The following is a 12,633-nucleotide window of genomic DNA, read 5'->3' as shown; positions in this document are numbered from 1 at the left end:
TTTGTCTCCTCGCGATCGGTATTTACCCCACCATGCAGCCCAGTGGAAAATACAGAAACGTTCACGATTAGTGGATAATAAAAAAGTTATTTTCATGAAAACAGTATCGAATTTGAAAGCTAGCAGCTCATATATGTGTATTTTATGTGGCTCGAATTCTAGATTAACATGAAGTAGGCATTGCTTATAAGATTAATATAAAGAGAGCACATCATTTGTTTTTTGAACCAGTATGTGTATAATATTCATAGAGATAATTTTATTATCAATACATGATTTTTTATGAACAATATATTGGGGTACCACCACCACCCCTTTCAAGTCCAAAAGTACGCTCCATGTTTTGGGTGAAGTCCCATGTACAATTTTACTTTTTGGTCCAAATTACATGAAATTTGAAGTACAAAGTACGACTGTTTTGACATGTTAAGTCCATGGACTTGTGTGCCCAAGTCTAAACTGCACCCTAAAAATGACCAAAATCCCAAGTCCAAAAAGGGTGGTGATAACCTCATATATGAGAACACCTGATGTAACTATATGTTTTGAACCGCAAATCTACTTTTAAAGGATTTTGGTTTTAAACCAAGATCTTACAAAAAAAATCACTGGTTCCACAAACCATTCACGGCAAAATACTACAGTTTTATGACTACATATGCCGGGCCAACATTTGAATATACATGTATCAAGGAGAAAAATATTAAAATCCTTTATATATATATATATTTTTCATGATTGCATGACTCACCAATGAGGGTCAAGGCAATACCTATAATACATACAAACAGTTACACAAATAAATGTTAAATGTGATACAGCTCAATTATAGACACCAGATACCTACTTAGTTTTTTTACTATAAGTTATGGGTCTTCAATATTATTTTAAAATGGAATGGTTTCAAACTACCGAAAGGACCACTGTACATTGTAGCTGGCTGAAACAAACTATTAAGCTGTAAGTTATATGTGGTTTAAACTGCAGTAAATTAAAGGGTCATTGGAATGTCGTTTTCTTTTTAATCTTCAGTTTTAAAAAAACATGCAGTTCATTTCAACGGCTAATCACATTGAGAAAAATAGTTAAATCGGTAAGAACGGCGTTAAATAACTCCAGCCTTTACGATTTTAACCACTTTCGGTTATGTATAATGTAAACAAATACTAAAGTACGGACGGATAGACAAAAACTGGTGCACATGTAATTCATGAAATCGATCACGGACTAGTCTTCTGTTCGGCGGACGGGAAAGGGGGAATAATGGGGTGGGGAGTTGCTCATTATTTATTCTGTTGTGCGTGTCAAAGTTAGAAAAGTCGTTAATTGTACTTGTGTATCCATAGCGCATACCTTACTGGCTAAAACGACAAATATCCATTTTAAGTTGACACCCGGGGCTCACAGTTTCATGTCAAATAAGCCAAACAGGCTTTGGTAAACTAATGTATAAATACTTTAATCAACTAAAACAGAGCATTTATCATCATGGGATATATCCCCCAAAAAGTATAGATCTTCAGATTGGCATGCAGTAGCCATCGCGTGTAGATTATTCCAAGCTGGGCACTGGCGGTCACCCGCTGCCCGACCTAAGGGGGACCACTCCGTGATTTTCAATTTTAACTATAAAACCAACTAAACTTTTCGAGTATAAAGGGAGTTTGTCCCGCTCCCGCCGACCCCTTGGATGTACCCTATCTAGCGTTACCACACTACTCGTAAAATGTTCTATTCCGAATATTCTGGTTGTTTACTTGGAAGTGATCAATGGGACTAATAATTTTTTTCAAACCTACATTTATGGCCCTTATACTAGAACTGTTTATGTTGATTCCCAGAGACTATCAAAAAGTAGTTCTTAATATAAATTGTTTCACGGTGCTTTAAAGTACTTAAAAGTACCCAAGATATAACCAGTAGAAACCACTGTACTGAAAGGCTTTGTGCTTAGGTACAATATCTGCCATATCATGGCGAAAATTGGAATAAGGAAAAAATCACAAAGATTTGAGAGTTCTTTGGTTGTTATAGCACCTGACAGGTAATCATTAATACAAGTTTACACTTATCCTTAAATCATCAAGTTTTATCATATAAATTCACTTTCAGAATAAAGTATTTTTCGTTTTGGTAAGATGTTTGCGCATATTTAATGAAACGTTTTATGCATTTTAATGAAATATTGGTTTTTGTTTCGGATAGTGATGCGTAACGTGCACTTCAATTGACACATAATATTTATCAAGTTATTCGCAAAAAAAATCGATTTGATTCTTATTTAGTCCAGAAGACGGCGATTCCGACTATGTTCAATATAACGACAGTTTCAAGTCAAATAACGAGGATGGAGATGAGGGTCTCAATGACAGTGACTCAAGTAGTTCGACTAATGTTTATGAATCAGACTTTGAATCTAATCATTCGAGCTCCGACGAAACAGGAAATGACTTTGAATATGCTGAGTGCACGAAGGAAATTGACCTGGGAAGCGGCACATCGATTGTAACTAGTGAAAAATCATTTGATGCTTTAAATCGTTTCACAACAATACAAATGAACGTATTCGACAGAAATTTGAATTTCAAGGGATTCGAACTGGCTGAAGACAGGAAATTCGCATCCGACATCTTTAAAATTTTATTGAAGAGTAGAGTTTCTAATTATGAAGGTTGTGACTTTTGCTTTCCATACTCAATGAAAACAGACATATTGTTTAAAGTGCCAGTAATACAAGACATTTTTCCAGCCGGCCATGATGTGGTAAAATTTTTTTACGAGTTTAGCGTTGCTTTTACGTCGGGGGCTGATTGGCAAGAAAGTTCGGCTGAGTACGAGGTACAACAATCTTAAATGCTAATTCAGAAACCCCAAGGCCAAAGCTAAGAACGCAAGGGTAAAAACAAGATATAGAAACCAAACAAAAATCATAGAAATAAAATTAAAAACACACACACACACACACAAACTCACTCACAAAGATCAACCTTGCCACCACATAAAATACCAATATCAGGGACCCAATTGCACTGGTACGTCATCAGTTTCACTGGAACACGTGTGGGTAAACCTTTTCAGAAGATGTTTTGGAAACGAAATAAAACATGTTGACGTTTAGCTAATTACTGATATTATCATAGTAAAATTCACGATAAACAAGGCAAGAATATATAAAATGTGGTACAAAATTTTAGGTAGAATTAACTGTTTTCTATCGGTCAGGTGCGGATCCAGAAAATCATAAAAAAGGGGGAGGGCTCCACACAATCATCAAAATCTGTCAATACAGAGTGATTCCAACCCCGACCTCCTGGATCCGTCGCTGTTTTTGATTTGGAATGCTAATCACTTTGTTGTAGTATACTTTTAAAACGTTTGTCACAAATTCACCCTTCATGTAAATTTGATCTAATCCACAATTTTGTTTTGGTATTTATAATGTTGTATGGACCGACTGAATTATGTGATTGTAGAATGTACCTTTTCATATTTAGGGGCGGATCCAGGATTTGAGTTGAGGCGGGGCCTTAATTGACTTAAATGTCATGCAAAGCAAGACAAAAAATATTATGGGGTGAAACCTCTTTTTTCTTACCGATTTAGGTGGGGGCGTACGACCGGTACGCCAGTTCTTGGATCCGCGCCTGATATTGATCTTGTATTTAATATATTCAAGGACATTCGTATGCGTATTGAATATTGAGCCGAACAACACTGGGCTCAATATAGTTTTTCGAAGTCCAAAGCGACAAGTTTGAGGATTATCATTCGGACCATTTTCAGCTCATCTTTCCCAAAAGACCACGTAAAGTAATACCATCACTTGGCGTCCGTCGGTTTCATCGTCGTCGTCTTCTAACAATTATTCAAACACCTTTCTCTAAGAAACTACTTGAAAAATTTTAGTTAATGTTGGCAGAAATGTTCAATAAGATATCTTGCACACAAACTGCTTTTGGATTTTTGATCGGTGAAAACTCGTTTTTCTAAAAAAATGAATATAAGTTTGTTTAGTGTAGAACGACTTTACTAGAGTTAAATTGGCTTTGAAAGGCGGAAAATTAAATTTTTGCAGTTTTTTTTATTTAGCTTATACCCTAAAAAATAACGAGAACAGTCGTACTAGTAGAGCCGGCTCTGCTAGCACTGTCAAAAGAGCTGGCTCGATCTAGAAATGTTCGGGAACTGTTTTAAATTTGTCATAGAACTGTTCTTCTGACAATTCTAAGACAGTTTTGTGAGAGGTTAGAACTTATCTTACCTGTAGAATGAAACCTTCTCTTTTCGATAAAATAGTCCTTTTGATAAGTCTAATATAAGTCGCCATGGGCCAAAAATATAGGAAAAGTCCTTGTAAGGGTTATTGTCCTTGAAAGTTAAAAAAATGAAGATTTTCCCTATATTTAGCCTATCTTAAAACAAAAAAAAAGATAGAAAAAAAATCATCACTGAAGTAATCCTTATGATAAGGCCTAAAATATCTATAATGGGTCAAAAGTAAAAACAGAATGATTTATTTGAATTTTGTAGCTTACAAATGTATATACATGTGTAGAAAACCATAAAATTAAGAAAGTTTCTATTAATGAAATGGTCCTTAAGGTCAGCACTATATGAAAAAGTTTCAACTCAGTTATGGTAAGAAAAGAAAAGGAGTTAACACCATTTAAAGGTCAAAATAGCCATATTTGCAGTTTGTTTGTTTTTTAGGAGGGCGGCGTAAGCGTGGGGGAAGGGGGTTGGCTTATATCTTAAGAATCGTACTTAGTAAGTAGATGAAAGGTTCCAATTGCTTAATTGATTTTTTTTATCGCTGATCCTGACATCAAGTATTTCCAGGGAGATGGCCTATAAGTAGGATCTCTAGTTCCATGCATAGGTTTAACCTATTTTTGCGCATTTCCAAGTTTTCCGTTAAGGTCCAAGTTTTTCGTTATATCTAAACTGACTGAATAGACTACTTACGAAGGATCAAATTGTAAGTCTAATCTAAGAGTATACATAACATTAAGTACCATAATTTAGAAGAATACAATTCTTCCAGGGCGGGTTTCCAAAATTTTACTGTTGCAAACTTAAAAGTTTCTGCATTTTGACAAAATCACGAAAGATTCCTCAGTTGATTTCATCAGAAGGCAGTAGATTCAAAACTGGTAGTGATGGGAAGTTAATCGTAGAGTACCCCCCGGGGCATGTCAGGACAAAAAAAGAGATACAATATCAGGTGAGATTAAAGAAGCAAATAGTACTAAATGTTTATTGAGACTGCTGGAGACGCCAAATAGGCCAAATACGTTGAGAAGTTATTGTGTTATGACAAAAAAAAAAAAAAAAAATATAACTAATTTCATGAATTGTACATGTATGCATGATTAAAGGATAGAAAATCCTCATTCGATGTCAAACTAAATACACAGCTAAACACATGGACTTTGAAACATATTTCACTTCTGTCAAAATAATTAAATGAATCAGTGATACAGTGGTTTAGAAAAAAAATCGCTCGAACATATTGTAAAATTTTGCGTTGCGTTGACCAATCGTGATTGGACAAACATCCCCCCAAATAACCGAAGCAGCAATATGGAAATAAAGAAGTTGCATAGAAAATCAATCCATTGATAAAAATATTAAAATGAACAGTATGCAAATGACCATAAAAGAAAAAACCCATCCGCCAATGATAACAACAGTTGCATTCAATAATTTGACAATGACGTTGAGGCTAATATAGCTCAATCAATTAAAGTGTGCACTTTCAAACTTAACATGAATATCGTGAGAAAGAGAGTTCCATCACGACACCGAACGGTGACATTTCAGTAAGTTGATCTGGACGCCAAGACAAAAATAGATTTTACCTAGTAACCACCGAATGATTTCCGAAAAAAACTTCGAAAAAATATAGTTCGATACAAGAAATAGTTTCTTTCGCCGTAATAGATAAGCAAAATCGTACAAAAATATTTTAAGCTCCCGTAACGGTCTATGATTATTTAGACAGCCAGTAGATCTGTTGGAGAGATTCGGCTTCTCACCCTCCAACAGAACTTATATTGTATTTGATTTTCATTTTAAGAATCATACGCAGCAGAGAGGGATGGGAGTTTTATTTATATTTCTGTTCATAAAACTAAGGACGGAGTTCCTTGTGAGCTTGCATATCGTCTAGAACCCCTTATTTCATATAGTTTTGAAATTTGAAATGATACATACATGTACTTATGGAACGCCTAAACTGTCTGATGAGATACACATTTGTTAACGTGTTGTCAATTTTATATTACTTGCAGTAGTTTTATAATTACATGTGGTCATTTTGTATTTACGTTATGTAGGAATATCTTTACATTATGTCGTTTTGTCTTTAGTTCCGCCATTTCGTCATTACGTTCTGTCATTTCGTCTTTACGTTCTGTAATTTTGTCTGTACGTTCCTTCGCTTTATGATTACGTTATGTCAACATGTATTTACGTAATGTGGATTTATCTTTAAGTGCAGTGGTTTTCTTGTAACATGAGGTCGTTCATCTTTACGTTATGTCGATCTCTAAATACCTTATGTGCATTTTCTTTTCTTTACGTGGAGGGATTTCTTCTTTACGTGATGTGAACAAAAAATTCATGATGACGTGTGATCCCGGAACTTTTCGATCGTGTAAACTTCAAATCAATCCGTAAAGGGCAAAATAGACGTCACAACGCCGATTAGAAAAATGCTGAACGAAATACACTTGGGTAGTCTATCCAGTCACCCTTATGGCAAGCCAAAGTGGACAAAAATAAACAATTTCTAATATTAAAAAATGATTTTTTTAACATTACAAATTCATTTTCTAATATTACAAATCATTTTTTTAATATTAAAATTTCAATTGAATTTCTAATATTAGAAAATGAATTTGTCGTATTCAATGACGATTTATAAATATTAGAAAATCATTTTGTAATATTAAAAATGTGACCGATTTTCTAATATTACATGACTTATTTTCTAATATAACAAGTTCATATTCTAATATTACAAATTCAATTTGTAATATTACAAAATGTGTGATATTTTATAATATTACTAAATCAGGAATTTGTAATATTAGAAAAGGAATTAATATTACAAATTGAATTTCTAATATTAAAAAATCTTTCTAATGTTAAAAAAATGATTTTGTAATATTAGAAATATAGATTTGTGTCCACTTTGGCTTGCAATACACCACAGAGTATTTATTCTATAGTAAACAATAGCTTTTTCGTTATTTACGTCCAATATTATCACAATTGATACACCTCGGACTCTGTTGATGACTTGTGGCGATTTTCGTATATTTTTGAATTCCAAAAACATGGGACTTTCGACTCCCGCGAAAATTTGCATAAATTCGACTCTACAAGTTATTGCGTGACTAAATTTAATTTTCTACGTTAATAAACCTCTGAAACTAATTTTCAAGAAAAAATTTTCAAAAAATGTTAAAAATCTTACCCCTACCTCTAGAAAACTGGTCTCAGTATCAAACATAATTCTAATTCACAGCATACCGACACTATTTTAGGCATTCATTATTAAGATAATGATTTACTCAACATATCTGATCAATTCAGGCGTTTGAATTGCATTTAGTATAAAATCAAGAAAAGGGGAATTTACAGAATTTCTTTATCATCCGTTATTATCTTTCGTCAGAATACCGTAGTTTAAATAAGTGTTTGTGTGATACAGTGCATGTATATAGTGCCTAAGCTTTCAAATGAGCCCAAGTAATTAATATTGGAATTTTTCCAAGTCAAGTTAGTGCAAGAAGTACCCCATACCCATGAACAAAATAGCTCAACATTAACCAAAATGTTATATTTAGCATATAATCGATGTTAAAAAGACATGCTGGGTATTAGTGTTTTAATTATCGACGTATTCAACATATCTACTCATTTCAGGGGCGTATTGTTTCCAGTTTCAATGTGAAAATATTGTGTTTTTCATAGTAAAGAGGTTTTTTTTATTTCATATTTTCTTTCATTTTAAAACCTGTTTTGTGCAATTTTTTTAAGTACCGTACTTCAAACATGCCTTTGCATATCTAAACATATGTATTTAGCAACTGAGCTTTCTAATAAGCAAAGGCGATGGGCCGTATTAAGGTATTTTTAATCATGGGTAGTGCAATTTTTGCACTCACTTGACTTTGAAAAATTCCAGTACTTACATATACTGGGCTCATTACAAAAGCTACTACACTATATAGTTGTATTTTAATATACAAAAGCTCTTTCGAAGTACGGTATTTGAAAAAAATACGCCAATTAACGGTGAGATGGAAGAAAATGAAATTCCGGAATTTCCCTCTTTTTATGAAAAAAATTACATTATTGTCGCCTACGCTCCTGAAATTAGCAAATATGTTGGATGCATCGATAATGAAAGCAATCGACCGCAACATGCCCAGTGTACGCCGTTTATATGTTAAAAATTAACATTTTGGTTCATATTGAGGTATTTTTTCATGGGTAGGGGTAGTAATTTTTGCACCAACTTTACTTGGAAAAGTGACCTGGCCGATTTGAAAGCTTAGACACTATGCAAATCTACTGTATCACACAAAAACTTGTTTAAACTACGGTATTCTGAAAAAAAAGATAATAACAGGTGATATAGAAGAAATTCTAAAATTCTGTTAATTCCACTTTTTGCGATTTTATAGTAATTGTAAAAAATCACACGTCTGAATTATTCAGATATTTTGGGTAAATAATTATCTTTTAAATTATGAATGCCTAAAATATGAGTTTCACGGTATGCTGTGAATGAGAATTATGTTTGATACTGAGACCAGTTTTCTAGGAGTAGGGGTAATATTTTTATTATTTTTTTTTTAAATTCTTTCTTGAACATTTTTTTGGCCCCGTGAAGGTCCGGGTATTGAAAGAATAGGCCTGCGGCAGCGCTAAGCTTGTCGTATAAGGCGACTAAATAGTGCCCAGAAACGTAGCTGGGGGCTAGGCGCTCTGCCCACAGAGCAACTTGGATGTGTGCCCCATGTGGTGGAATGGGGTACCCCTGGCGTGTTACATGCTGGGGTTGTCAGGCTATAATACGGAAAACCTGACCGCAAACCATAGTGGTGCACCGTGTTGGGAAAGATGCCACGTTCGTCGCACGTTAAAGAACCCTGCTGTGGTATTCGATAGGAGTAGGAACCTTTGCGTTTAGCCACAGGAGGCTAAATTGCCCGACCTTTCCAATCCCTCCCTTTTCTAGTGGCAATCATAATTTGTCGACCCTATTATCCTTGTGTCCCATCCCATTTTTCATTTCATGTTCATCGTCTGAATATAGCTGAAATATTGCTGCTCGGACGTTAAACCCCAACAATCTATCAATCAATCATTAACATTTTTTGAAAATTCTTTCTAGAAAATTAGTTTTGGTGGTTTATTAATGTAGAAAATTAAATTTAGTCACGCAATAACTTGTATTTATGCAAATCTTCGCGGGAGTGGAAATTCCCATGTTTTTAAATATATATTCTAACTACGAAAATCGCCACAAGTCATCAACAGAGTCCAAGGTGTATCAACTGTGATAATATGCCTATTACTATTAAACAAATCGACAATAACACTTTCTATGAAGTTATAAAGTGTAACAGGTACGTATACAGTATGTAGTGAAAAAAAAATGCTGATTAATGATCGGCATGTTACCACGGACCAAACGGCAATACATTGAGGAAAAAAAAAACAACAAAAACAAAAAACAACAAAAAAACAACAAAACAAACAAACAAAAAAACAATACCCACAACAGCAACAAAAAAGTTTGGACCAAAACTTCAAACGTTTTGTCCAAACTGTTGAGTAATGGTTATTGGTTTTCATTGATGCTTTGATTTTTGAGTTGGCGCAAACTCTGCTTGTATGGGGATAGTACGGGATTGGGGATCTTGAATGAAAAAAAATAGGGAAATTGCTTTAAAGGTATTCATTTGTTTCAAAATTACATTTAACTTAATTTAAACAATCGTTAAATTTAATATTACAGAATGTGAAAAAAGTAATAATTTCAGTTGATACTACGGTGAGTGAGGATTGGCTCAAACGTATACACGGCCACGGTTATGATTTTGACCAGATATATATATATCCGTACTGGCCTCGAGAGACTAGAAGGGACGTTACAAACCCCATATATTCTGATGAAAGGGGATCTACTACTAATGATACAAGTGTGTAATTGAACAAGTGATATGAAACATATTGTAATTATTTGCTTATGGAGTTGACTTTTAGCGGTAAAATCTTGTAACATGCACCAATACAAATAAGTAAGCTTTTAAAGTTAGTCATGGTTTATTTACATATTTCAGTGTTGCTTTAGCATTAGTACACACAAATACGGACAACATGGACTACAGTTTGGTAAAAGAATTGGACATCTTTTATGGAAAAAGAATATTATGCTGTCTAATGCTGTTCGCGAAGTCAGTTCGTGGTGGTATTGAGTTGATGACGTGCTGTGCCACTCACTCAGAAGCTAAAAACTACCGAAAAAGAGCATTGAGTAATTTGTGTCTTATTTTCCAGTCGGATGCTGTTTGTCTCCTTCCCCTACAAAGGATTCGGATCCACCTAAGAGGATGTCTACAGGCGATTCCAGGATTATCATATGATAACTACTTCTTCACGTTTTTAAGTGGTGCCAAACATAACTCGCTAAGTTTTCCAGTACGACTTGGTGCTGGTGGATGCCCTTATGCGATCATAGATTTTTTATGCGATAACATCCAGCGTGGAAAACTAGCAGAATTGCATTTTGAGCCTCATCTACCATTTAAATGCTATTATAAAAATTTCTCTCATACTATATAGAAAATATAGTTTTATTGGTTTGTACTTTTTTGTGCTGTAGTTATCACGAGAAGTGCATTGTAACTACTTTGTTAGATTTATGACTGCTCGGAAATAAAACGAAGTAAACTTACTAACAGTATAGAACTATACAATATTTTGTTCTTAGTTCTAAAATGTCTCTCAAGGATAACCACAGTTAAGCAACTACACAAAAACTTACAGTTTTGCTCGAAGCTACCTTGCTCAACATTATTTTAGAGTGATTGTTGATTCGTTAGGGCTTACCTAATTATTGTATATCAATTAGTAAAATGTTTTTGACTTATTATGTACCTGTATCTATACTCTGTTACAATTACAAGGGTTATTTTAAACAAACCGAACAAACGACAAAGAAATGGAATTGATATTAATGTATTTTGGAACTTTCTTAATGATCCCTTTCAATACATATGTAGCTTGCAAGCAGCTTAGCTTACTTGGTACCATACCTGTGATTTACAAGCTATTGTATTAAAGTAACAAAAAAGCGAAGACGCCCCAGACAGTAATAACGTTCAACATATAGACTCTTAAATACAACGCACTAAAACTATTAAGTATATTAAATTAGCTATCTAGAATCCGCGAAAAAAAAATCGGAATGCACCTAGTACTCCAGTAAGATAAGCCTTCCCTTACTCTCGCCCTATTAACAACATGCGTGGAATAAGTACTGTGGTAGGATAAGCCTTTCTGACTCTCATCGTATAACAACAGGCATGAGCTATACGTACTCCGATAGGGTAAGCATCTACGACCTCTCATCGTATTAATAACGTGTGGACCAAGTTCAAGGTAGGGTTAGCATCTTTTACCTCTCATCATTATCATTAAAACAGACATGAACCAATTACTCCGGCAGAGTAAGCATCCCCTACCACTCGTCGGATCAACAATAGGTATGGCATAAGTACTCCGGTAGTGGAAGCATCACCCAACACTTGTCCTATCAATAACAGGTATGGTCCAAGTACTCTGGTAGTGTAGTCATCCCCTTACACTCATCGTACCAACAACAGATATAATGGACGCAGTACTCTAGTAGTATAGGCATCCCCCGACACTCGTCGTATCAACAACAGGTATGGTCTAAGTATTCCTGTAGTGTAGGCACTAACACTTTTATCAACAACAGATATGGACTTCGTGCACCGTTGGGGTAAACCTCTTTTTACGACATAATAACATGAATTGAGTACTTTGGTTGGGTAAGCACTTCTTGTTTCTAGCAATTTTTTGTCCCTTATTTTTGAACGGTCTGAGCTACAACCCCAAAAATCAATCCCAGCCTTCCTTTTGTGGTATGGCAACCTGTGGTACAATCCAAAGAGAACAGTTAACTAAGTAGCACTTTATGTTTTGGGCCTCTTTTGGTACCTTATTAGTCAATACCACTAAAATAAATACTATCATTCCTTTTGTGGTATGTACATGTATACACTGATACAAGTTATTGTCCATACACAGGGAAATACTTGTTTCTGGTTTCTTTCCGGCTTCTAATTCTTCAACCCCCTAAAATTAACCACAACCTTCCTTTTGTTGTATGACACCTTATGGTACAACTCATTGAGAGAAGGACGGCAAGACGGCGGTGCCATATACCATTATACGACCGCAATTTTAGCAGTCCTATAAAAAACATTTTTAAGTATAGAAGACAGATCAGGTGTGCATATATTGTTCCAAGTCTTTGGAACAACAATTATTTGTAAAATGGATCAAGTTCATATCCAACTCATA

At 34.6% G+C, this 12,633-nt stretch overlaps 1 protein-coding gene across 1 annotated transcript; it reads left to right on the top strand.

Moving 5' to 3' along the window:
* The first annotated feature begins 1,973 nt into the window (after positions 1 to 1,973).
* LOC148616056 (uncharacterized) lies at positions 1,974 to 10,635 on the top strand. Its single transcript, XM_088581712.1, has 3 exons — positions 1,974 to 2,044; positions 2,286 to 2,838; positions 10,365 to 10,635. Exons 1-3 carry the CDS (start codon positions 1,974 to 1,976, stop codon positions 10,497 to 10,499), a joined length of 759 nt encoding a protein of 252 aa, XP_088437838.1. The 3' UTR covers positions 10,500 to 10,635.
* The last annotated feature ends 1,998 nt before the right edge of the window (positions 10,636 to 12,633 follow it).

This window comes from Perna viridis, chromosome 5 (assembly GCF_037379345.1).
Source record: "Perna viridis isolate PV_CMFRI_1.1 ecotype Kerala chromosome 5, ASM3737934v1, whole genome shotgun sequence".
In the NCBI taxonomy this organism is placed as follows: Eukaryota; Metazoa; Mollusca; class Bivalvia; order Mytilida; family Mytilidae; genus Perna; species Perna viridis.
The sequence above is the reverse complement of the archived record's forward strand: the minus strand, read 5'-3'. Positions and strand labels throughout refer to the sequence as shown.